Source organism: Eretmochelys imbricata, chromosome 3 (assembly GCF_965152235.1).
Source record: "Eretmochelys imbricata isolate rEreImb1 chromosome 3, rEreImb1.hap1, whole genome shotgun sequence".
NCBI classification, from domain to species: Eukaryota; Metazoa; Chordata; order Testudines; family Cheloniidae; genus Eretmochelys; species Eretmochelys imbricata.
The window spans coordinates 45412495-45438693 of NC_135574.1; the positions used below are offsets into that span (position 1 = coordinate 45412495).

The 26199-nt window shown below is 40.5% G+C and overlaps 1 protein-coding gene across 4 annotated transcripts in view; it reads left to right on the top strand.

The window, feature by feature from the left end:
* AGPAT5 (1-acylglycerol-3-phosphate O-acyltransferase 5) overlaps window positions 1-25737 on the top strand; it is a 123768-nt gene extending 98031 nt beyond the window's left edge. For 3 of the 4 annotated variants that reach the window (XM_077812627.1, XM_077812626.1, XM_077812625.1), the window contains 2 exons: window positions 21488-21611; window positions 23131-25737. In XM_077812627.1, coding sequence (XP_077668753.1) covers window positions 21488-21611; window positions 23131-23356 — 350 coding nt within the window. In that variant the 3' untranslated portion in view covers window positions 23357-25737. The remainder of the gene's footprint in view (window positions 1-21487; window positions 21612-23130) is intronic. The other variant, XM_077812628.1, reaches the window with a different exon arrangement.
* Window positions 25738-26199: the final 462 nt, after the last annotated feature.

Here is a 26199-nt window from a genome sequence, read left to right on the forward strand (position 1 = left end):
GTCCACCAAGTTTCTGTGATGACTATTATATCAGTATCCTCATTTAATACCATACACTCAAGTTCATCCATCTTAGAATTTAGACTTCTAGCATTTGTATACAAGCACTTATAAAATTTGTCTATATTTAGTTATCTGCCTTCATGTGATGTAATGGAATGGGACTCTTTTTCATTTGAGTATTTTTCTTCATTTCCTGCTTGTACTTTATCAACTTCTGTCCTCACTCTATTATCCTAGGAAAGAGGAATCTCCTTTAATAAATTCTTCCCTATGGGATGTCTCTGTCCAAACCATGTGCTCCTCCACCCCAATCAGCTTTCCCTCAGACCTTAGTTTAAAAATTGTGCCAAGAATACCTGTCCTCCATTCCTCACCCCAATCTCAGCAATATCTCAGGAGTCTCCAAGCATGCCTGTTCGTAACTCCCCATCCAGAGGGGCAGAGCATCCCCAGATCCTGGTGCGCACACATTAGAGTAGACATCCCTAGAAGGGCAGTTATCAAAGAGCACTTCGGAGGGAAGGATGGTGAGAAGAAGGGCTTAGCCCATCTCTCCCCCCCGCCCCCCCGAAAGGCAAGTCCTCTCCAGTACCTGGCTTACATGAAGGGGGACATGGAGGGGAGTCAGATACCCATAAATGGTTAACCACCTCCCCACCCACCCCGATCCTGGCACACATACAGGAGCACAGGGAATGGGGCTCAAAGAGAGGCAAGATCCTCATATCTCAGCAGGGAGAGGGGCTGTGACCCTCCTAGATGGTCCTGACACACACACACAAAAGTAGTGAGTGGGGCTCAGACCCGCCCAGATCCTGCCCCACGCTCAGAAGGCAAGAATGTAGGTGTGAGGCAGCCCTGCCCCTATTCTCCCCTGCCACTCCCTTCCCTGTGTCCCTTACCTCTTCCACCTCCCTCCCACTGAGGTAGGCCCAAACCCCCTGACCCCTTTCCTCCCACTCTCCCATCCATAAAATGCCCCTCCCCTTCCAGCAAACATTTGTATGTCTAATTATTTTTGCAAAAATACTTTGATTACACCCCACACCACCCCCATCAGAGACAGATTTTTAGCAATATGCCTTGTGTTTGAGGTGGGACTCAAACTGACGCTCATTGGATGTGCCAGTTTCAGAAGGAGTACTGCTTATCTTGAGCCATCTAGTTGATGTGAAACTTTCAGCACTAAATCCCGTTGGCTCCTCTGTCTGTGTATGCTCAGTGTAATCTGTTTGGTGCAATGCCAAACATTGCAAAGGTTGAAGTGCCTAATTAAAGAACTAAACCCTTTGGCTAATAATATTTTCCAAGCTAATGCACTCTATTGGAGTCGCTCACAAGCACTTGAGACTCTCGTGTAATCATCTCAGCCCTCGTTTGATCTGTATCTGCACAAAAATTAGCTGCTAGAATGTGTCAGCTTGAAGAAAAGCTGTTTGATTCCAGGGCTATGTTTTGAGAACTCCTTGTTTAAATAGCCCCAAATTTGGATCACTGACCAAACTCCATGCCCCCATGAGGCACACAAAATTTAAAGGCAATCTGAGTAACCACACAGATTTTAGAGTATTTAGAAGAGTCGAGCTTTATACATAAAGCTGGTTTTAATCTGAGGCCTTGTCTACCCTATGAAATTAGGTCGATTTTATAAAAGTCGATTTTTAGAAACCAATTTTATACAGTCAATTGCGTATCTCCACACTAAGCGCATTAAGTCGGCGGAGTGTGTCCTCACTACCGTGGCTAGCGTCAACTTACAGAGCGGTGCTCGGTGGGTGGCTATCCCACAGTTCCCGCAGTCGCCACTGCCCATTGGAATTCTGGGTTAAGCTCCCAATGCCTGATGGGGCAAAAACGTTGTTGGGGGTGGTTTTGGATACATGTCATCAGGCCTCCCTCTCTCCGTGAAAGCAATGGCAGACAATTGTCTTGCACCTTTTTGCCTGGGTTACCCATGCAGATGCCATACCACGGCAAGCATGGAGCCTGCTCAGCTCACCGTTCGTCTCCTGGGTGCTGCTGGCAGATGCGGTACTGCATTGCTACACAGCAGCAGCTCCTTGCCTTCGCGGCAGACGGTGCAGTAGGACTGATAGCCATTGTACATCTCCTGGGTGCTCCTGGCAGACCTCGGTGAAGTCGACAGACATGGCTATCCTCCTCTTAAAGCACCGAATGGGAGCCAGAGACTCCAGGTCATTCTCTTCTTTAAGTTTCGTCTCATGGAGATTCAGTCCTGCCTGGAATATCATGCGAGCTGGAGGCTTCTTGATGCAAACCCGCCTCCTTCGTTGATTTTAATTCCCTGTAAGCCAACCACTCTCACCCTTCGAAATAAAGTAACTGTTGTTTTGAAACCATGCATTCTTTCTTTATTCATTTTTAAAAAATGAGATAATGGACAAGGTAGCCCAGGTGGGGTGGGGGAGGAGGGAAGGACAAGGCCACATTGCTTATTGTAGCCACACTAAAAATCAAACTGTTTGAATGACAGCCTTCTGTTGCTTGGGCCATTCTCTGGAGTGGAGTGGCTGGGTGCCTGGAGCCTCCCCCTCTGCGTTCTTGGGCATCTGGGTGAGGAGGCTACCATGGAGAGGAGGGTAGGCGGTTGTACAGTGGATGCAGCATGGGTCTGTGCTCTTGTTGGCTTTCCTGCAGCTCCAACAGACGCTTCATCATGTCCATTTGCTGCCCCATTAGCCTCAGTATTGCGTCCTGCCTCCGCTCTTCACGCTCACTTAATTCTTTCCTGGCCTCTGCCACTGAATGCCTCCATGTATTAAGCTGTGCCCTATCAGTGCAGGAGGACTACATGAGCTCGGAAAACATGTCATCGTGAGTGTGTTTTTTTTCCGCCTTCTAATCTGCGATAACCTCAGGGACGGAGATGGTAGGGGATTCTAGGCTCTACGATTCTGGGGGGACTACGTGGTCACCTGTGCAGCCGATTTTGCCACACTGACCAAACAGGAAATGAAATTCAAAAGTTCCCAGGGCTTTTCCTGTGTACCTGGCTAGTGCATCAGAGTTGAAAGTGCTGTCCGGAGCGGTCACAATGGAGCACTTCGGGATAGCTCCTGGAGGCCAATCTCGTCAATTTGCATCCGCACTACCCCAAATTCAACCAAGCAAGGTCAATTTTAGTGCTGTTCCCCCCCTTGTTGGGGAGAAGTACAGAAGTCTATTTTAAGAGCCCTTTCAGTCGACGGAACGGGGTTGGTTGTGTGGACCCAGTTTTTTTCTTAAATTGACCTAACGCAGCTAAATTCGACCTAACCCCGTAGTGTAGACCAGGCCTTAACTATATCAAAGTTGGTGCAGGGCTCCTTACTGCTGTGGTACGGCATCACAATCCAGCCCCAATCACTGAACGAAAGTTCTTCCTATTTGTTGGTTATTCATTGCCTCTTGTGACATGAGTGAGTGGTCTCAGTCAAGTTTCTTGAGGACATCCCTCAAAAGAACTGGTGGTTACACAAAATTATCTTCTCCCACACCTCTCAAGTTGGTATCTCCTGGTAAGGGATGAGACAGTTTGGTGGACCAGTTTGGGGAAGCTTGCACTGCTAGTTACCTGTTTATTTTTAATAATCTCTGTTAGACTCCAGTGTTGTCATTGGTACTTCGGTGAACACGAAATTCATATTTGTCTCTTTATATACTCTGCCTGGGGTTTTTAACACAAGCAGATGGTATTTATCTGGGATTCGAGATTAAATGAAGTGTGAAGTAGTAGCATCTGACAATGATAAACACTGAATAAAGATAGCAAGTGACATAAAGATAGACTCTGTGTTACAGGAGCCAAAGGAAATCCTGAGAAGTACTGACTGAGCCCTATCGCCATTCCAGACAACATGATCTGAAAAGTTTTGTTTTGTTTTATAGTTACTACAGCATTTTGGTCAATATAACCTGAGAGGATTAAACCAGTTTGACTTTCTTGAGGGAAAATGATGCCTTTCTTATTCCTTAAATTTTTGGTACAATCTAATAAAATGGTAGATAAGTAACCCAGTGAGAATAATTTCCTGGATTTTTCAAAAGCATTTAGATTAAATCCCTCAAAAGATGATTAATGAAGATTGAATTGCTATGGATTAATGGTCAATATCTTGTGAATTAAAAGATGGCTAACAGATAGAAAATAGTCATAGTGAGTGATTACCACCTGATGTAGTGAGGAGGTAATAGTGGGTTAGCCAGAGTGCAGCGTCAATAAAAAGAAATCTGAGATATAGAAAATAATCCTCATCAGGAGTACTGGCCAAATTTTATTTAACCTTTTATGTCTTAAGCTCCAAAGAAAGGTAATAGAGATAGCTAGAGATATGATGTAAGAATCTGAAACTAGATGTACTAACCTGTTAAAGAAAAGAGTGAGAGGGGCTTGAATAGCTAATTGGAATGATGATGGTCATAGTGAGAAATGATTGAGTCACATCACTTCAACCTGTCCCTTAATATAAGAGCAAAGGGACACTTAGCGAAAATTAAAGAACTGTGAATTTAGAGCAGGGGAAGTAAAGAAAACACTACCATTCTTGATGCTGCGTATTGTTGGCATGTGGAATTCAGTACTGCAGAAAGTAATTGACCTGAGTATGTGGCTGGCTTTTGAATATGACTAGATAACTAGATGCCTTGAACAACCTCTGAATAGGTAAAAGCTAAAATAAAAATACTTCTATTTCCTGGTGTAAACTTGCCATTTGAAAGATGCAGGAGGAATTTTCATTTAAGAAACTTTTAGCTTGAATGACAGGTTTCAGAGTAGCAGCCGTGTTAGTCTGTATCCACAAAAAGAACAGTACTTGTGGCAGCTTAGAGACTACCAAATTTATTAGAGCATAAGCTTTCATGGGCTACAGCTCACTTCATCAGATGCATAGAATGGAACATATAGTGACATACATACATACATACATACATACACACACACACACACACAGAGAGAGAGAGAGATAAGTTAGAAGTTACCATACAAACTGTGAGAGGCTAATTTGTTAAGATGAGCTATTATCAGCAGGAGAAAAAAAAACTTTTGTAGTGATAATCAAGATGGCCCATTTAGACAGTTGACAAGAAGGTGTCAGGATACTTAACTTCAGGAAATAGATTCAATATGTGTAATGACCCAGCCACTCCCAGTCTCTAGTCAAACCCAAGTTAATGGTATCTAGTTTGCATATTAATTCAAGCTCAGCAGTTTCTCCTTGGAGTCTGTTTTTGAAGCTTTTCTGTTGCAAAATTGCCACCCTTAGATCTTTTACTGACTGGCCACAGAGGTTGAAGTTTCAGAGTAGCAGCCGTGTTAGTCTGTATCCGCAAAAAGAAAAGGAGGACTTGTGGCACCTTAGATACTAACAAATTTATTTGAGCAAAAGCTTTCATGAGCTACAGCTTACTTCATCGGATGCATTCAGTGGAAAATACAGTGGGGAGATTTATATACACAGAGAACATGAAACAATGGGTGTTACCATACACACTGTAAGGAGAGTGATCAGGTAAGGTGAGCTACGACCAGTAGGGGGCGGGGGGAAAACCTTTTGTAGTGATAATCAAGGTGGGCCATTTCCAGCAGTTGACAAGCACGTCTGAGGAACAGTGGGGGTGGGGGGATTATAAACATGGGAAAATAGTTTTACTTTGTGTAATGATCCATCCGCTCCCAGTTTTTATTCAAGCATAAGTTAATTGTATCCAGTTTGCAAATTAATTCCAATTCAGCAGTCTCTCGTTGGAGTCTGTTTTTGAAGTTTTTTTGTTGAAGTATTACCACTTTTAGGTCTGTAATCGAGTGACCAAAGAGATTGAAGTTTTTGAATGTTATGATTCCTGATGTCAGATTTATGTCCATTTATTCTTTTGCATAGAAACTGTCCAGTTTGGCCAATGTACATGGCGGAGGGGCATTGCTGGCACATGATCTCATATATCACATTGGTAGATGTGCAGGTGAATGAGCCCCTGATGGCGTGGCTAATGTGATTAGGTCCTATCATGGTGTCACTTGAATAAATATTTGTGGCCAGTCAGTAAAAGATCTAAGGGTGGCAATTTTGCAACAGAAAAGCTTCAAAAACAGACTCCAAGGAGAAACTGCTGAGCTTGAATTAATATGCAAACTAGATACCATTAACTTGGGTTTGACTAGAGACTGGGAGTGGCTGGGTCATTACACATATTGAATCTATTTCCTGAAGTTAAGTATCCTGACACCTTCTTGTCAACTGTCTAAATGGGCCATCTTGATTATCACTACAAAGGTTTTTTTTTCTCCTGCTGATAATAGCTCATCTTAACAAATTAGCCTCTCACAGTTTGTATGGTAACTTCTAACTTATCTGTGTGTGTGTGTGTGTGTGTGTGTGTGTGTGTGTATATATATATATATATATATGTCACTATATGTTCCATTCTGTGCATCCGATGAAGTGAGCTGTAGCCCATGAAAGCTTATGCTCTAATAAATTTGTTAGTCTCTAAAGTGCCACAAGTACTCCTGTTCTTTTTAGCTTAAATGTCAGTTTTGCTATATTTTACCATATCATATGACTTTTTTAAAAACAAAAACCATGGTTTTACCCTGAGAAAGGTATTAGAGAATTTTTTTTTAAATTAACAGAGCTTTAACCTGGGGTAGGTAAAAAAGATAATATTAAAGCTTAAGTGAAAATATGCTGTGTTTATTCTATATAGGAATAGATACATAATGGTAGAACCATATGTTAAAGATTAATTCTGGCAACCTGGGAGCCCCTCTAGGAATTGGTGGTTAATGAAAATGCTGGTATCCTTGTATGTATGTCATTGATGTAAATGGAACTATTAACATACATACATTTAAGTACATGCATTAAGTTTTTGCCAGTCAGGCTCGTAAGAAAAGTAATGTGTTGTGGTAATGTTCATATGCTTAAGTCTTTCAGCAGTGTAACAATGAATAATGTGCTTCTATTTGGTCATATGAAAATAATCTAATAAAATATGCTATAATACCAATTTCTGGAATGTGCATATAGCCTGTAGTAGTCTTTTCTATAGAAAATCCATTCAGATTAATGGAAGAAATCAGGATGTTCTGGGAATGTCTGATGTCTGTCACAGTTTATGGAGCTAATTGCACCTTTGACTCCTTACTGATCTCTGAGTGCACATACTTCACCTCCCTCTTCTCCCCCCCCACAGGTGTGAAGCCTCATGCCTTTACCTGTCTTGGGTGGAATTTAGCAGTTTTCACACTCTTAGATTAGGACCTGGGCTGAGGTAACCTGTGCGTCTGCCATTATTACGCTGCAGGTCTGACCGAGTTTGGGCACCCGCAGTTCTTCCCTTTGGTAGTCTGTGGTCAGTGGTATACAAAACAGCCTTCTCAAATGTGTTTTGTTTTGCAGTAGGAGCCACACATTTGGGAAAAAAGGATTTTAAAGCAATAGTCTACACACATCTATTTTACCTAAAGGCTCATAATCCTCTGATGATAATCTAGGCAGGCCTGACTTCTTTAGGCACCCCGACAGGGTCCTGTGTGTGAGTGGTTCCTCTGAATTACAACTACCCCATCTTCAGGGAGTGTGTCTTTTCAATCTTGCCAGAGTTCTTCTGTGTTCCTGGGCCCTTTCGCTGCTGGTCAAAATCAGTTTTTTAGGTTTGCTGGAGGAGAGGTAGAAACATCAAGCAAACAGTTCTGACATTGTTCCTGAATGATGTTTGCTAAGAGGTGGCAATCTTGAGCTAATCTTTTCCTTCCTGCTTGTTTTTTTCCAAACAGCCTCCTATTGAGCTAAACCAGTATATTCATACCAAAAAAAAAGGGAGTACTTGTGGCACCTTAGAGACTAACACATTTATTTGAGCATAAGCTTTCGTGAGCTACAGCCCACTTCATCGGATGCATTCAGCTGTAGCTCACGAAAGCTTATGCTCAAATAAATGTGTTAGTCTCTAAGGTACCACAAGTACTCCTTTTCTTTTTGCAAATACAGACTAACACGGCTGCTACTCTGAAACCTATATTCATACAGTAAGTATCCCAGTAATCTGCCCAACATACAGTATTCATATATTACAGATCAGCTTCAAATCTCTCACAATGTGTGTCTACACTAGAGGAGAGTATTTACTTTATATTTTCAGTCTGACAGAATGGAAGGGATTTACTCAGTGAACAAAGCCCTATAAATACTGCCGTTCTCTGTCAAATATTGTCTTGTTTCAGCTAAACAGTGTGCATTAGCCCTTTCAAATGTCTGATCTCCTGTGCTAATAGCACTATAGAAAAACACAGTATACCACTTACCTTTCTGGAATAGCGAAAGCTAATTATTTGACAGCCTCCATCTCTAGATCTACATGTCTTGGGAACCTCAATCTACATATAATTTCCTGAAGAGACCCTGTAATTCAGAAGTTTCTAATTACCTGTTTTCTTTGACCTTAAGAGATTAACAATTTCATGATAGATTTATCTTTAATCAAGTAATTGTTCCCTGCATTGTCAGACAGAATGTCCCCTTCCCCATAATGCTACTTCCCTGTATAAGGTTGCTGCCTTTCAACAGCCAACTTTGCAATGGAATGTCACCATTTTTCACTGGAACTAGCAGTGAAAGGGTTTTCTGTCAACTGGATTCAAGATGGTTACAGATGTGAATCTGAGAGATACTCTGGCATTCAGAATTAATGTTTGATTTACTTATTGATTGCTAATTTTGGCTATAAAACAGTAAAAAGCAGAGAGGTAGTGTGTCTTACTCTATAGATCAAATCCGTTAATAATGGCTTGAGTCTAAACGTTCAGTCTAGACTAATGATTGTATGAACTGCAAAGTGAAAAACATTATAAAATAACTAGAGGAGGACACTTGCACTTTGGACAAGAGCTTTATTTACATGAATTGTAGCCATAACAGGCAGGGCTTATATACCACAACTTTCAATATTCTATTGCTAAAAGGATACATTTTCTGATACATTTTCAATTTTATTTCTATTAATAAGATCTCCTTCAGGTCAGATTTCAACCTCCTATGATGTCATGTTCAGTGTGTTCCAAACATTGCCAAAGTCCTTCAAGGTTAAAGGGGAAATCTGGATCTGATATTGATATATATTGTAGAGTATAGGTAGGAACTGGTTATTATGCTTTAAATAGTTTGGAAACCCTCTAGTAGCCCTCCGTCTTCAATTGCAGAAGCCATTAGAACCCTCAGACCAGCAGTGAACATAGGTACCTAGGTCTTTTGTTTTTACGTAGTTGATAAACATGGTTATGTGGAATGCCAACTTTGCCAGCGTGGTTTCCCATATTCTTAATGTTGTATTGAAAGCAAGGATGCAACAATTGGCATTGAGGATGTGATGATCCTCATCCAGGTATAAAGGTTAACTGGAGCAAATGAAACACCTTTGTTGTGCCAATGCTGAAAAAGAATGGGGCTGTCCTGATCTGTGAGGACAAGGTTACCATTAATTCAGTATTGCATTCAAACCAGTTTCCTTTACCTAGAATAGAGAATATGTTTGCCTCAATAACTGGTGGTATGCTGTTCTCCAAGATCAGCCTAGCCCGAGCCTGTCTAAAAATGGGGATTGAAGACAATGTACCTCACAATTAACACACAGAAGGTCTTATTTCAATATAACAGGGTAGTGTTTGGAATAGTCAGCACCCACTTTTTAGTAGCAAGACCTGTATCAGGTATTAAGGGTGTTCCGAGTATTCAGTGTTATTTGGATGATTAACAGGTCACAGGCTGTAGTGCTGTCCACCACTTTGAGAACCTCATAAAGGTACTTGCAAGTTTGGCTGAGTATGGTCTGTGACAAAGTTCCTCCTCTGCCTTGGTGGGTCCTGCGCTTTTTGGCGGATTGCTCACCTCAGAGGTTCATGGCAGCCCTCAGTTTGGCCATTCTGCTAGAGGCTCAAACCGGCTGTTCACTCAGCTAACCTCATCACTGGCCAGCATGGGGGAAACAGAGAACAGTCTCCGCAGTCTCTGTTGTCCCACCTAGTGAGTCGGGGACAGGCCAGATTCCTTCCCAAATTAGACCTTCCCTTCTGGTGTTGCTCACAGACCAGGTCAACTCCTCCTGTGTCCGATCAGGAGTTGGGCGAATGGGGGGAACCTGGGGCCACGCTCTACACCGGGTTCCAAACCAGGGCCCTGTGGATAGCAGCTGTCTACAATGTCTCCTGTATCAGCTGCATGACAGCTACAACTCCCTGAGCTACTTCCCCATGACCTCCCCACAGCACCTTCTTTATCCTCACCGTAGGATCTTCCTCCTGAAGCCTGATCACGTTTGTACTCCTCAGTCCTCCAGCAGCATGCCTTCTCACTCCTTGCACGCCCTCCACTAACTGGTGAGAGGTCCTTTTAAAATCAGATATCCTGATTAGTTTGCCTGCCATAATTGATTCTAGTATGTTCTTAATTGGCTCCAGGTGTCTTAATTAGCTTGCCTGTCTTAATTGGTTCTAGCAGGTTCCTGATTGCTCTAGCGCGGCCCCTGCTCTGGTCACTCAGGGAACAGAAAATTATTCATCCAGTGGCCAGTATATTTACCTTCTACCAGACTCCTACACCCCACTGGTCTGGGTCTGTCACAAGTCTTAAAGCAACTAAGAGAAAATGTGAATTTTTCAAAGATTCAGTAGCATATAGTGGCCACATCATTGACAAAGATGATTTCTGTAAATTCCAAGAAAAAGTTGAAACTATCCTTAAGGCACCTGTAATGCAAAACGTGTCAGTCACACTCCTTTCTGAGGATGGTCAATTATTAGCATAGGTTCCTACCTCATGCAGCAACACTGTTATACCCTCTGAATGAATTGTGACCCAAAGGACAGAGATGGCATTGATTCCTACAGTGTAACGAGGCTTTTGATGAAGCCAAGAGGCTCATATAATTTGAAATGGTTCCTACACACCTAAAGGCATCTTTTTCTATAAAGTTAGCTTGTGACACTTCCTTGTATGGAATAGGAACAGTAAATTCATATGTAATGGAGGATCATACTGAAAAAGCCTATTGTCTTTGCTTCTAGGTCTGTAGCCTCAGCAGAATGTAACAATGCTCAAATTGATAGAGAAGGGCTGAGTTTAGTCTGGGGAGTTTTAAAGTTTCGCCAGCATCTCTATAGGAAACAATGTACTTTTGTTACAGATCATCAACAGCTAGTTTCAGTTTTTAGAAAAGGAATACTGGCAATGACTGCAGCACAGTGACAGAAATGGACATTCTTGAGTGCTCACTGTTCCAACATTACGTTCAATGGTACCAGCCAACCTGGTAATGAAGATTGCTTATCACATCCACCATTAGAAGTGGTAGGAAAGGATAATGAAGTGGAGACACAGAGAGTAAATATGTTCTATATGGCACAAATTGAACCCTTGCCAGTAACAAATGCAATGTGAAATTTAAAATGATCCAGTGCTGGCTAAAGTTCATGACATTATGATGAGTGGATGGACTCAGGCACACAAATAACTGTGTCCAGTTTTCTTAGCTTTAAAAGAATAGTTAAGTGTATGTCAAGATTACATAATATGTGACACGAGTGGTTATTCCTATTTAGTCAAGGTCTCACAAACTCCAAGAGTTACCCAAAGGACATGTGGGAATTGCAAAAGTGAAAGTCCTAGCCAGGAGTTTTGTGTGTTAGCCTGGGATTGATAGACAAATAGTGAAAATGGCCAAACAGTGTCAGGGTTGTGAGCAAACTCCATACATGCTCCATTGCATCCTTTGGAGCATTCAGCTACCTTGTGGCAACAAGTCCTTACAGACTGTTTGAAACATTTATGGGACATATGTGTTTGGTCGCAATAGATGCTCATTTTAAATGGCATCTGTATGAATTGAGCTAGTTCAGTGGAAGTGTTAAAATTTTTGTTTTCAAGGACAGGAATTCCTGAACAGACTGTAAGTGACAATGGAACTCAGTTCACATACGAAGAGTTCCAGTTATTTGTCAGAAGAAATGGTATCAAACGTTGTGATGTTGCACTTCATATGTTTTATGGAAATATGCTTATGAGTGTGAATATGGTGTAATGGAATATGCTTTATGCCAAAGGTCTCTTGTAAGGTATCATAACAAAGGTTATAACCTACAGAATATATTCCTCCTATTTGTATTTATGTATCATTCTTGTATCTGAAGCTAGAAATATGAAGTATAACTCTTAGGTCCTTTTGTAATTATGCAAAGTGTGAGCCATTGATGGTGGTTTAGAATCTTGATGACTCGCATTGACTAGGACAATTGGTTGTAAATGGTTTATTTACTTGCAAGCCTCCCTGGGTACGTGTAGGCCAGCCCATGGGTAATGATGAATGAGGTCTCACAGGACATGTGGCCATGTCACATGATACTGGAATCCATCTTAAATCTGGTACTTTTCCATTTAGAAGGAGGGATGGGGACCCAGAGATACAAAAGATTCCCACCTTGTGCCAAAGCTATAAAAGGGGGTGGAACAGAACAAAGGGGACTGCAGTCATGAGAAAGTCCCTGTTTTCCACCTAAGATGTCTGTTGGAACTACAAGGACTGTACCAGGGGAAAGGATTGGGCCCAGACTAGGAAGGAGACTAGTCTGTGAAAGAAGCTTATTGGAACATCTCTGAGGGTGAGATACTATCTGTAATCAGTTTCTTAATGTATTAGACTTAGACTTGTATGTTTTTGCTTTATTTTGCTTGGTGACTTACTCTGTTCTGTCTGTTATTACTTGAAACCACTTAAATCCTACTTTATAAAATCACTTTTGTTAATGAACCCAGAGTAAGTGATTAATACCTGGGGGAGCAAACAACTGTGCATATCTCTCTATCAGTGTTATTGAGTGTGGACAATTTATGAGTTTACCCTGTATAAGCTTTATACAGAGTAAAACGGATTTATTTGGGATTTGGATCCCATTGGGAATTGGGCTTTGGAGATAGGTGACCTGCTGAGCAGTTTTTGGTTAAAGTCTGCAGTTTGGGGGCATGGACCAGACCTATCTGTGCTGAAGCAGGCTAACATGTCTGGCTCCATAGGGCAGGGTTCTGGAGTCCCAAGCTGGCAGGGGAAACGGGCTCAGAGGTAATTCCAAAACGTCAGGTGACAGTCCCAAGGGCGTCTCTGTGACCGAACCCGTCACACATGTCACATTGTATTTTTACCATCCTGCTGCAAAGGAGTTAGTGGAAAGATTTATTCAGATGTTCAAGCACGTGATTCATGCTACAACCCTGGATAAAGGTAGCTTTGCAGACAGGTTTGTAGATTTTCCATTAGCCTATAGGAATTCAGTACATGCTACTACTAATCAGGGACCAATCATGTTTATGGGTCATAATTTAAAAATCTCACCTACACTTGTTAAAACCTGACCTACAGAAAGACATTTGAAAGAAACTGTGATCCAATGGCCCCAAATAGTCCCACTTGCACACCTTCATGCAGAAGGAAAAAATCTTAGCAATTTCCAAGAATTCATGGAAGCCTAGCGTGATTACATCCCATTCCAGTACCCTCTCTTATTGGGTAGAAGTAGCACCAAATATGTAATGGAAAAGACACAAACCAGTTTTTGAGCGCAAGTTCAACAGGATATTCTGCACCTGTGATGCCTGCTGAAAATCCTGAGCCTTCAGTACAGCTACAGACAGTGACTTGGGATAGTGCCTGTGAACCTCATGTCCCTGTTTCTTCTACGAAAAGACCCTAACACTTCAGAGCAGGAAGATGTTGTTGATACAGCTATACCAGAAAGTGCAGTTACTTTCAGAAACTGTTGCTATGCCTATGAGACTTTATTTAGAAAGAAGCCTTTAATAGATTACCTCTCAAACTTAATTTGTAGCATGTGTATTAGTAGTTTATATAGTAATACGTTTATAATTATTTGTATGTCCTTTCATGCAAAGGGGGGAAGACTATAGAAATTGTAATAGAAATTGGGTAGTATTTCTTTAAATAGTTTGGGAAACCTGTAGTGGGTCACCCCTTCTATTGCAGAAGCCACCAGAACCCAGTCACAGCAGCAGTGTACATAGGTAGCTTGGTTGTGTATATTTGTACATAGTCAGTAAACACAGTTATTTGGAATCCATCTGTGACCGTACGATTCCACAAAAAAACTTATTTCTGGGGAGTGAAGAGGTTGAGGCTTTTCATATCCATCATTCAGTGGAAGTTTTATATTTATATAAGTAGTGTTTTTGTGTTTGAGGGCGCTTGGTTTTTGCTTTGCAGTTCATCTTTTATGGACTCGTCTGTGCCTTCCTCGATACAGAAGACTGAAATTCCTCGATACAGAAGACTGAAAATGTTAATCTGTTTTGAAAGTACGGCATTAATATATAAAAAGTGGTGGAATTTTACTGGAGGCTTAGCTTGTGAAATACCATTGACTAAGATATTTGTTTGAGATTGAAATACATTTGAGATTTGATTGTCCCTTGGAGACTATCAGTGACATTTTTAAGAATCTAAATAATACATTATAAGTCTCTATGCTACATTACCATGAATTCTTTCTTATATATGGGGCTTGGAATTTCACTAATGGATTTAACATTCTTGCCTTAAAACATTGTAAATTGCCGTATTTTCCTTCCTCTTGCTTTGATTGGTCATTAGTATTATTATAAGAGTTTTATACTCTTAGATCTTAACTTGCTGCTAAGTCATTTTGTGAGACTGAAAACTTTTATTAGCAAGTTATCTCCCATACGAGAGTCAGTCCACTTTGGTCCCATGTGAATTATTAATGTTCATTTAACACTTATTATACTTGGTTCTTGATTTATAATCATAACTAAAGTTGTCCCTTATCAAAAGTTTGATACAGTGCATGATTCTCAATTATATTATATCTTTTACAGGAAAGTTCAGACTTTTTTGTTCCTCCTGTTTATTGTAACAAATTCTGTCGAGAGCCGGGATTTGCAAAGCCTGTCAAATGTTGGCTTTTAGGGCCAACAACCCTAAAGTTGAATTTAATTTGTGCATAATAAATTGCTACAATAAGCTTTCTTAGCTTAATTACAAAAGCCTTTTGGGAGTTAAACTGATGTGAAATTGAGGGTCATGGGACTACCACAAACTTCTGGAGGTTATAGTGATAAAATCCATCTGTTTCTTCTCAAAAGCGGCAGCTCAATAAATAGTTCTTATCCACTGGTGTACGTAAGTGGTTGCAGTTGCACTGTGTGTCTAAAAAATAAAAAAATGGATTAGTCACATTAAACCCTAATATGAATTGCATAATAAAAATAGCTCAAGTAGCTGGCATGATTGCTTGCATTTGAGCATTTTGTATAGATGTACTGGAGAGCACAGTTTAAAAATGATCCTGCGGCTAAGAGCAAGGGGATTGGGGTGGGGAGGGAAAAGGATCTTTTAACACTTGTAGCTACAGATAAGAAAGTAGCACAGCAGCCTTGGATGCAGGCCAATCCGGCCATCCAGCTGCAAGGGTGAGTTCGGTGCAGATATGAGGAAAGGGATTAGGTTTACATAGTGAGGAAACCTGGATGGGTAGGAAGGTTTAGGACTTTGATTTAGGTGAGTTAAACTTATGCTTAAAGCTAGAGGAGGAAGTAAGGCTACACATGCATTGGCATTTGCTGGAGAGAGGCAGCATCAGTGCTCAGATACATGGAATTTTTTTGCCATGAAAGTAGCGTTTAGTTTTAAGTTTGATTAAAATTGTTTTTAAGTAGCAAATCATGAGGAATCAAATCCTCCTTTGTTTAGCTGTATGGATAAAACTGCAGAAACTTTGAAACATTTTTTCAGTTTGCGTCTATTGATCTACATATGTTCTATTCCCTTTTGTTAGCAGTACTGTAATGAGGTAACGTTGTCCTTTGCTATTTTACAATGACATTGGGAGCTAATCAATATTCTTCTACAGAGTTTGATAATAGTTGTAAAAATACCATATGGCTGTTAACAATGGTTTTCAAATGCTATTTTAAACTGGTTGGGGTTTTGTTTGTTTTTACTTAATTGTGTATAAATAAATGTCAGGGAAGAGCTATTTGTTCCTTTATAGAATAAAGTCATAAAATAAAACTTGAAATAAATGTACACTGTGAAAGTTCCACCATACTCCAGAACAATATTTTAAATATATTTTAAAGGTAAATGGATACATTTGTATTTAGCAGCAGTTCTCAAACTTTAGGAACCCAAAGACCCCCATTTTGATTTAAAATTTTTCGGGGACCCACCAGCCCCCCTGCTCAGGCCCCGCCCCCACTTCACCTCTTCCCCCAAGGCCCCACCCCGTCCCACCTCTTCCCACCCCCTCTCACTCTATCCCCCCTCCCACCATCACTAACTCTCCCCCACCCTCACTCACTTTCACAAGGATGGGATAGGGGGTTGAGGTGCAGGAGGGGGTGCAGGGTGTAGGCTCTGGAAGGGAGTTTGGGTGTGGGAGGAGGTGCGGGTGTGAGCTCTGGGAGAGAGTTTGGGTGCGGGCTCTGGCAGGGAGTTTGGGTGCATGATGGGGTGCGGGCAGAGGGTTGGGGTACAGTAGGAGGTTCGGGGTGCAGGCTCTGACTGGGCAGCACTTACCTCAGGCATCCCCAGAGGCCACAGGGACGTGCTGTCGGCTTCTGGGAGTAGCGCAGTGCCAGGGCAGGTAGGAAGCCTGCCTTAGCCCTGCTTTGCCGCCAGACTTTTAGTGCCTAAAATCTCCCTGTTTGGCTTCAGTAGATAGAAAGAGGTGGAGGAGTTTATCAGCAGGGACCACAGACCCCCTGGAGTACCCTCAGGGGCCTGGGGACCCCAATTTGAAAAATTCTGGTGTATATGGTAAAATGCTGCCTAAAACCAAGTAGAAAAAAGACTCGATAAGACAGCTTCCAACCGTTTGTTTCCTATTTTTGCATATTTTAGAAAGTTCCATGTTAAGGCTTCTCTCCCTTGCCCAAAGGATGAGTTGTTCCGTAATGAAAGTTAGTTATTAGTATTTATTAAGACACAGATAATGCCCCTTTGGTTTTAAAATATGAATTGTGCACTCTTAGGCATCCCCACTCCATTAGTTTCAGGATTAGAATCTATGGTATGGATCTCTCATTTGTTTTGTTAAAGTATTTCAGAATCTTAAATGTGTGAAAATTGAAATACTTGGAAACTGTTTTCCTCTAAAGAGACAGTCTGTGCCACCTTCTAAAGATTTTGTCCTGTATCACATCTTCCCGCATATTACCACATAATAGATATTGGTGTGGTCGTGCAAGAATCAGGATGGGTTTCAGCTTTGACAGTGGTTCATATGTCTCTCACTCTTTGGTCAAGTTTTAATTATTCCTCAACATAGCCCATATCTTGCATGACTGCACTGTTCACTAAGTAAAATTACAGCCACTTATTATATGCACCGTGGCCATCTGTTTTCCATCTGTTGTCTGTCTATAATATATAAAGGCATTTTTGGACCCTTTTCAAGGTTTAACATTGTCCAAATGTGGAGGTACTGCCACCTTCCCCAAAAATGCAGCATCAGGATGAGAAAGTGTGTTAAGGGTTTCTGTTGGTGGGACACCATGGTCACTACCTTTTAAACTTACATTTTCATCATTATTCATGAACACAAAGTGATATTATCAACAAAAAATCCAATACAGGATGTAAGATCCATTTGTATGTAACCATTTAAACAGTTTAGCTGAGGTAACAGCTTCCAATAGGCTGTTCAGATAATAAAGAGTTCTATTCATAATTGGCTCAGTATTTGCATAGTGAACTGCTCTAAGCATAAATATGAGGTGAAAAAAAAAAGAAGCAACAATCAAGCAATATAATGCTCTCTATAAAAACAGAAAAATGAAGAGGTATCAGAGGATCTGCCTTCTAACCAGGGGCGTGAAATAACTCCAGGTGACTATATTTTAAAACAAGTTTACCATCATGGAGATTATATTGATTATCAGACAGTGTAAAACATAAGTATACCCTGTGCTCTATCAAGAACAGAGAAGCCAAGATTCACTGCCTACAACTAGCATCACCTACGACTTGTCTCTGGTGATGCCAGTATAAAAGAGTCATAGAATCATCATAGAATCATAGAATATCAAGCTTGGAAGGGACCTCAGGAGGTCATCTGGTCCAACCCCCTGCTCAATGCAGGACCAATCCCCAACTAAATCATCCCCGCCAGGGCTTTGTCAAGCCTGACCTTAAAAACTTCTAAGGAGGGAGATTCCACCACCTCCCTAGGTAACGCATTCCAGTGTTTCACCACCCTCCTAGTGAAAAAGTTTTTCCTAATATCCAACCTAAACCTCCCCCACTGCAACTTGAGACTATTACTCCTCGTTCTGTCATCTGCTACCACTGAGAACAGTCTAGATCCATCCTCTTTGGAACCCCCTTTCAGGTAGTTGAAAGCAGCTATCAAATCCCCCCTCATTCTTCTCTTCCACAGACCAAACAATCCCAGTTCCCTCAGCCTCTCCTCGTAAGTCATGTGTTCCAGTCCCCTAATCATTTTTGTTGCCCTCCGCTGAACATTTTCCAGTTTTTCCACATCCTTCTTGTAGTGTGGGGCCCAAAACTAGACACAGTACTCCAGATGAGGCCTCACCAATGTCAAATAGAGGGGAACGATCACATCCCTCGATCTGCTGTCAATGCCCCTACTTATACATCCCAAAATGCCATTGGCCTTCTTGGCAACAAGGGCACGCTGTTGACTCATATCCAGCTTCTCGTCCACTGTCACCCCTAGGTTCTTTTCTGCAGAACTATTGCCTAGCCATTCGGTCCTGAGTCTGTAGCGGTGCATGGGATTCTTCCGTCCTAAGTGCAGGACTCTGCACTTGTCCTTATTGAACCTCATCAGATTTCTTTTGGCCCAATCTTCTAATTTGTCTAGGTCTCTCTGTATCCTATCCCTACCCTCCAGCGTATCTACCACTCCTCCCAGTTTAGTGTCATCTGCAAACATGCTGAGAGTGCAATCCACACCATTCTCCAGATCATTAATGAAGATATTGAACAAAACCAGCCCGAGGACCGACCCTTGGGGCACTCCACTTGATAGCAGCTGCCAACTAGACATGGAGCCATTGATCACTACCCGCTGAGCACGACGTCTAGCCAGCTTTCTATCCACCTTATCGTCCATTCATCCAGCCCATACTTCTTTAACTTGCTGGCAAGAATACTGTGGGAGACCGTGTCAAAAGCTTTGCTAAAGTCAAGGAACAACACGTCCACTGCTTTCCCCTCATCCACAAAGCCAGTTATCTCGTCATAGAAGGCAATTAGATTAGTCAGGCATGACTTTCCCTTGGTGAATCCATGCTGACTGTTCCTGATCACTTTCCTCTCCTCTACGTGCTTCAGAATTGATTCCTTGAGGACCTGCTCCATGATTTTTCCAGGGACTGAGGTGAGGCTGACTGGCCTGTAGTTCTCCAGATCCTCCTCCTTCCCTTTTTTAAAGATGGGCACTACATTAGTCTTTTTCAAGTCGTCCGGTACCTCCCCCGATCGCTATGAGTTTTCAAAGATAATGGCCAATGGCTCTGCAATCGCATCTGCCAACTCCTTTAGCACTCTCGGATGCAGCACATCCGGCCCCATGGACTTGTGCTCGTCCAGCTTTTCTAAATGGTCCCGAACCACTTCTTTCTTCACAGAGGGCTGGTCATCTCCTCCCCATGCTGTGCTCCCAGTGCAGTAGTCTGGGAGCTGACCATGTTCGTGAAGACAGAGGCAAAAAAAGCATTGAGTACATTAGCTTTTTTCCACATCCTCTGTCACTAGGTTGCCTCCCTCATTCAGTAAGAGGCCCACACTTCCCTTGACTTTCTTCTTGTTGCTAACATACCTGAAGAAACCCTTCTTGTTACTCTTAACATCTCTGGCTAGCTGCACCTCCAGGTGTGATTTGGCCTTCTTGATTTCACTCCTGCATGCCCAAACAATATTTTTATACTCTTCCCTGGTCATCTGTCCAATCTTCCACTTCTTGTAAGCGTCTTTTTTGGGTTTAAGATCAGCAAGGATTTCACTGTTAAGCCAAGCTGGTCACTTGCCATATTTACTATTCTTTCTACACATCGGGATGGTTTGTCCCTGTAACCTCAATAAGGATTCTTTAAAATACAGCCAGCTCTCCTGGACTCCTTTCCCCCTCATGTTATTGTCCCAGGGGATCCTGCCCATCAGATCCCCGAGGTTGTCAAAGTCTGCTTTTCTGAAGTCCAGGGTCTGTATTCTACTGCTCTCCTTTCTTCCCTGTGTCAGGATCCTGAACTCGACTATCTCATGGTCACTGCCTCCCAGGTTCCCATCCACTTTTGCTTCCCCTACTAATTCTTCCCGGTTTGTGAGCAGCAGGTCAAGAAGAGCTCTGCCCCGAGTTGGTTCCTCCAGCACTTGCACCAGGAAATTGTCCCCTACACAGTCCTTTATATATCTCAGACAGCCAAGTTAACTAAAGGAAAAAAATACCCAAGTCCTGTGTAGTTCACTTTCCTTTAACAAATTATGATGACTGTGTTCTGACATTAGGCTGTAACTGATTGATTTAGGATGCATAACAAGCCAATCAGGCTATTTCCCCAGAATCTTTTTGAAGTATTTTCGTTCAATGTATGTTAAGTAAATGAAATACCTGATCTGGGAGTAAAAGATACTATCAATCCTACACAGTCCATTCCAGTTAAGAATAGGTTGGAATTTTCGCTCACTTTACACTGTTCTATCAGGAATGACTTGATACTGAAGTCAGTAGCATTGTACAATGTAAAAGAAGTATGCAATCCCAATCAAACCCCATGACTATTGGCAATTAATGGAAGACAGAAGTGTATGTTTTGAGGACTGCATTTGATTTTTAGCTATTACACACTTAAATTATAGGTTATTTCGATTCTAACCCACATCCTCTTAGAGATGGCCAGGGAAGTTACAGTAATTTGAATTTTGTTATACAATATTTCAGGCTAGGAGCTATTTTAAAAAAAAAAACTGTAACTTTTGATTTTAAAAGGGACAAGACATGGGTATTAGATTTTAAGCAGTTTAATCCAAAATCTAAAAATCGTAGACTGGATGATTTTATGACCAATAACATTTAATAAAATATGCTGAAACAGAAGTAATCATATCTCACATTACAGAACATCTGCTGATTGCTACTGGGATCTGGAAGGAACTTTCTCCATGTTGTACAATTGGGTTGATGGATTGTTGGAGGGTTTCCCACACTGGATAAGATAATGGATAAAATTTTCAGAAGCACCTGGGTCACTTAGCAGCCTAAATTTCCCCCAGTGACTTAGGTGCTTTTGAAAATGGTACTTAGGTTCCAAAGTCACTTAGACATTTTGAACATTTTGCTCTATATCTGTCTCTATTATTTAGTATTTATTTGGGGAACGTTTTTTCTACCATGTAAAAAGTACTTACAAGACTCGATTGCGGTTTTTTTGTTTGTTAGAGTTTCTGTGTAAGGAATGCCCAAAAGTTCATATTTACCTTGATCGGATCGAATTGAAAGATATTCCAGAAGAACAGATGTATCTGAGAAGATGGCTTCATGAACGCTTTGAAGTAAAGGATAAGTGAGTAGCGATAGTCATGTCACATCTGAGATTTAAGATTTGATATGCTTCAGAGTTACTTATTTTTAGTATTAACACAATGAGCAGTCTTAGACCTTCTAAACATTTCCATGGACCAGATCACCCACTCTGCTAAGAATCCCATGGTAGGGGTCTGCTGGAAGCAAACTCTTAAGTTTTCCCCCAAATTGTTCCAACGATGGGGGTAAATGGCGTTTCCCACACTGGAATGTCTTATGAGGGGGGCACACAAACAGAGTGGATCCACATGAGGGTCTGGCATACTTGCAGAGGTCTGTGCCTCCACATCAGCTCAGATTCCCTTCCCGTTCTCTCTCGTTCCCATGCAGCATGGTTCAGCAGGAACTGGCCTGCCAGAGTTTCCTCAGTTGGCAGCTGCTCCTAGGTATAAATAGGTGATTACTAATTCCTAACCGTCTATATACCTGCATACATCCTATAAGTGAAAGGCTGCCACTTGTGACTCAACGGGTTCTGTAGGGATATATACCATTTCAAAGTCACAAGGCTATAATTGTCCCTGGTGTAACTTCATTGAGGTCAATGAATAGATTACATTAATTTGATCTTTGAGCCCATGTGTAAGGCAACTATAGATCTAGGCATCTATATATGGCCCTCATCACCACAGTATCTGAGCATCTCACAACCATTAATACACTTTCTCTTCACCGCACTCCTGTGAGGTAGAAATGTACTATTATCCCTATTGTGCAGATACAGAACTGAGTCACAGGCAGAGGAAGTGACTTGTGCAGGGTTACACAGGAAGTGTGTGGAGGCAGGAACTGAATGGAGGTCTATAGTCCCAGTTCGGTGCCCTGTTCACTAGATCATCCTGCCTACCTAGATACATTACTGCTTGGCATGTGAATTTTAGGGATATGAAACATTCAGTATTTTCAGAATTTAGTTACATGCTAAAATATTACTCTCCAAACACAGTAGAAGGAAACTGTTTTTGTTGCTGAGCCAATAAAGCAATATCCACTGTAGACATTTTGACTTCAACATGTAAGAATAAAATGTTGGTGTTTATTTCCAAAACCCTTTGAGTCTCCTGAGACTTCATTATCTTCCTGTTTTGTTACATGCAGACACTTTTCCTTTTGTTCACAGAGTTGCTTTTGTTATTGACAAGAAAATATTATTTTATTTAATATTTATTTTACAGGATTGGGGACTTGTTTTGCTAGGGACTGAGTAAATATAAATGTAGACACAATAATATACATTGAAAATAATTGTTTTTAGGATTAGCATGGGATGACAGGAAAAATCATTTGTGTTCTTTTAAGGGATTAAGTTTAAGCACGCAGGTACAGAACATAACTTTAATTGATTGACAATATACTTACAGTATGTTGTCTGTTCTTACCAAACCATTGCTATATGCACTGCTAAATATTTGATAGGTAATATAGGATAAGATATAAAATTATTAGATGAAAGAAAATTGCTTTAAGCATGAACTAACACATGAATTTGTCTCTCACAGATTACTAATAGAGTTTTATGATGCAAAGGATTCTAAAAGAAGAAACAAGTTCCCAGGGAAATGTGTTCATTCCAAACTAAGCCTCAAGAAAACTTTACCATCCTTGCTGTTTCTAGGTGGCCTGACTGCTAGTATGCTTCTGACAGAATCTGGAAGGAAACTTTATGTAAAAACATGGATATATGGGACTTTAATTGGCTACTTATGGGTTAGTGTAAAAGCATAAGTAGATGCTGGTCTCTAATGAGAGAAATGTGCTCTCTTGTCTTGCACATTGCACCAAACTTTTTCCTGAATTTGTAAAGAAATGTAAATAAAGCCTTATTGATTGAACATTGGATAAATTGGAATTTGTGACTTACACCTCGGTGTGGTTGGTCTGGGGAAAATATACTTAGTTTTACAAATTTGCTACTGATTTTGCTGTAAAAATGACAGATAAACTAAGTTTTGTTACACATTGCTTTCCCCATGAATGAACATCCATCTGTATCTGCTGAAGATTAGTGGAAGTATGTCTTAATAGATACATAACTAAAGTGGACCAGTGAATGTATTTACTAACATTAATTTAGGGGATATATATATTCTTCTACTACTATTATTCATGTTTAGTTTTTGTTACTTTTCAATTCATTGCAGCAACTCAGTTATATCTATTCTAGCTGCATTACAGCTAACAGCAAAGCTAATGTTCTTCAGTATCTTGCTTTTCAGTTTTATCTAAATATGTTCTCAGAAGCTGATCAAATAAATTCGTAAATCATGACATGTTATGCAAGGTAGGGAAAAAGTTCCTAAGAACCATTGTTCATCGGGAAGAAGTTTTGTTTATCTAGTGCATGATCTTTTGATTGCATTGCACTATTACCTGATTTAATTATTTTACATATGCAAAACATTTAATTATAATTAATATTATTGAACCAACAGCTTATTTTGTGCACCCTGTGTTTGTGCAGAAGAGAATATGTGCAGTATAATGAAATGTTAAGTTTAATTGTGGCCTAACCAGATTGTAGCCTACCTTATGTCTAAATCGTCAATAGTTTGTTGAAGATTCAGCTCAGCTAATAGAACTGTAGAGTTTATGTGCCATACACGGTATGAACATTCAGAAGTTTCCTGTTACCTCATCATTATCTCTAAGCAAATTGATGTAATCTGTATAATACATAGTAATACTATTACTTCAGCAGGAGTGTATATTATGGTAACAAGGAACTTTCAGATGTTCCTACTAAACTTAAAGCATGTGCCTTTGTCTGGTAATAATCTATGATTTAGCCTGATATTCATTGTCAAGAAATCATTTAGTGTTATAATATTACATTAGACTTTCACAGCATCCTAGTTGATGTACACTTCAGATGGATTGAAGATTTTGGTGTGGATACATGTGGTTTGCACGGTAGAATAATTGTGAAAGAAATGCATATCTGACCAGTATTTCACCTGCTTGAAAATACACATTTTGAAAACCCCTTGTGGTCAGCAAGCCTATGGTTCTCATGACTATTGTATCTGTGTGTTACGTGGGGAAATTCCATTTCCTCTTGTCCAGGAAATAGGCTATCTGCACTAGGGTTCAGATAGAGAAGAGGATCCTGTATTATCTTCTTCTATTAGGAAATCAGACTCCCAGCATCACAAGACCTAGAGTATGCTTTTATCTCACTTCTCCAAGCTTTAAATGTGCATCTCTTATTAGCTTTAATGGCATTTACATTGCATAAGCTCCTTATGCATTAAAATAATAATATACATCTTGAAATTATCATTGTTCTCAAATTCCATCATAGTCAGAGTAATTGAACAAGTGCTTGCTTTTAATACATATTTTTAAAAAAAATTTATAGAAGAATATTTACAAATCCACCTTAAAAATGATCCAGTACAATTTTCAGTTTGCAATTCTGTATCTTTCCATAATGGATTTTGTCACTAGACATATTTGTATCATTCATTTATGCAGGAGGTGTTGATGAACCATCTTAAAACAATGCCAGGGAACAATGTTTAGAATAGTATTGTTGTGAGGCTCTGAAACCATGGAAAAATAAGCCATTTTATGTAATAGGCAAACATGCTTCCCATGTGCGTCGTACAGCTTGTGCTGTTCTCAACAGAATGGCCAATGGATGCAATCAGAACGCAGTGTTCTCCTGTTAATCTGACTTTGACGTATGAAATGTAAATTTACAATGAATCCTCACTGTGTCATGATTTTATGTAACAGTCCAAAAGTTAAGAATAACACTTAACTGTACAACAAAAATAAATGCAAACTGCTTAACTCACTTGTAGCAGAATTACTGCTGTTTTGGAGGTCCTAATGACTACAATTTTGGCTCTCTCGTGTTAAATTATCTAGAATATAATTGATTCAGTGAAACAAAGCAACTGGCCTGTTTATTTTGAATGTCATTCTCCTGGCTACTCTTACACAATTTTTTTCCTCACAATTAGTTTATACTTGTTATGAATTTGCTCATGTATTGGGTGTTCGGAGTATTGTATGCGATTTCTTAATATGCACTGGTGTCAACTTGAAATATTTCTTTATTAAAAAGGAAAGAGCCAGATGCTCATTCAACTTTTTTGCTGTTCCTACTCTTGTTTGGAGTAATTTTTTAAGCTTTTATGTTTGTAACTGTTTACAGCTGAATTATTCTTTACAAAAACAGTCAACATGCATGATTCTAACACTCTTCAGTAAAAAGGTTTGTGTGAACAAAAGTCAAATAAAAATACACTTGTCTTTCTTTTCTGTGCTGCTAAAAATTTTCAGAAGCTTGGAATGTTTTATAAATGCCCATGTTCAGAACAAAGGAGATGGCTAGACTGTGATAGTAGCTTCGCAACTGACAATGCCTGCAAGATTTCGTTTTTAGTATTATTAATCATGTTTATTATGGCAGTGCCTAAGGACCAACAAAGAGTGGGGCGCAGTACAGAGTAGTTGACAATCCCTCCCCGAAGAGCTTGCAGTCTAAATAGGCCAGGCAGACAGAGAGTGAGGGGCAGGGAGGAATAACGTGCAAAGCAGTGTGATGGCACAAGCATGAT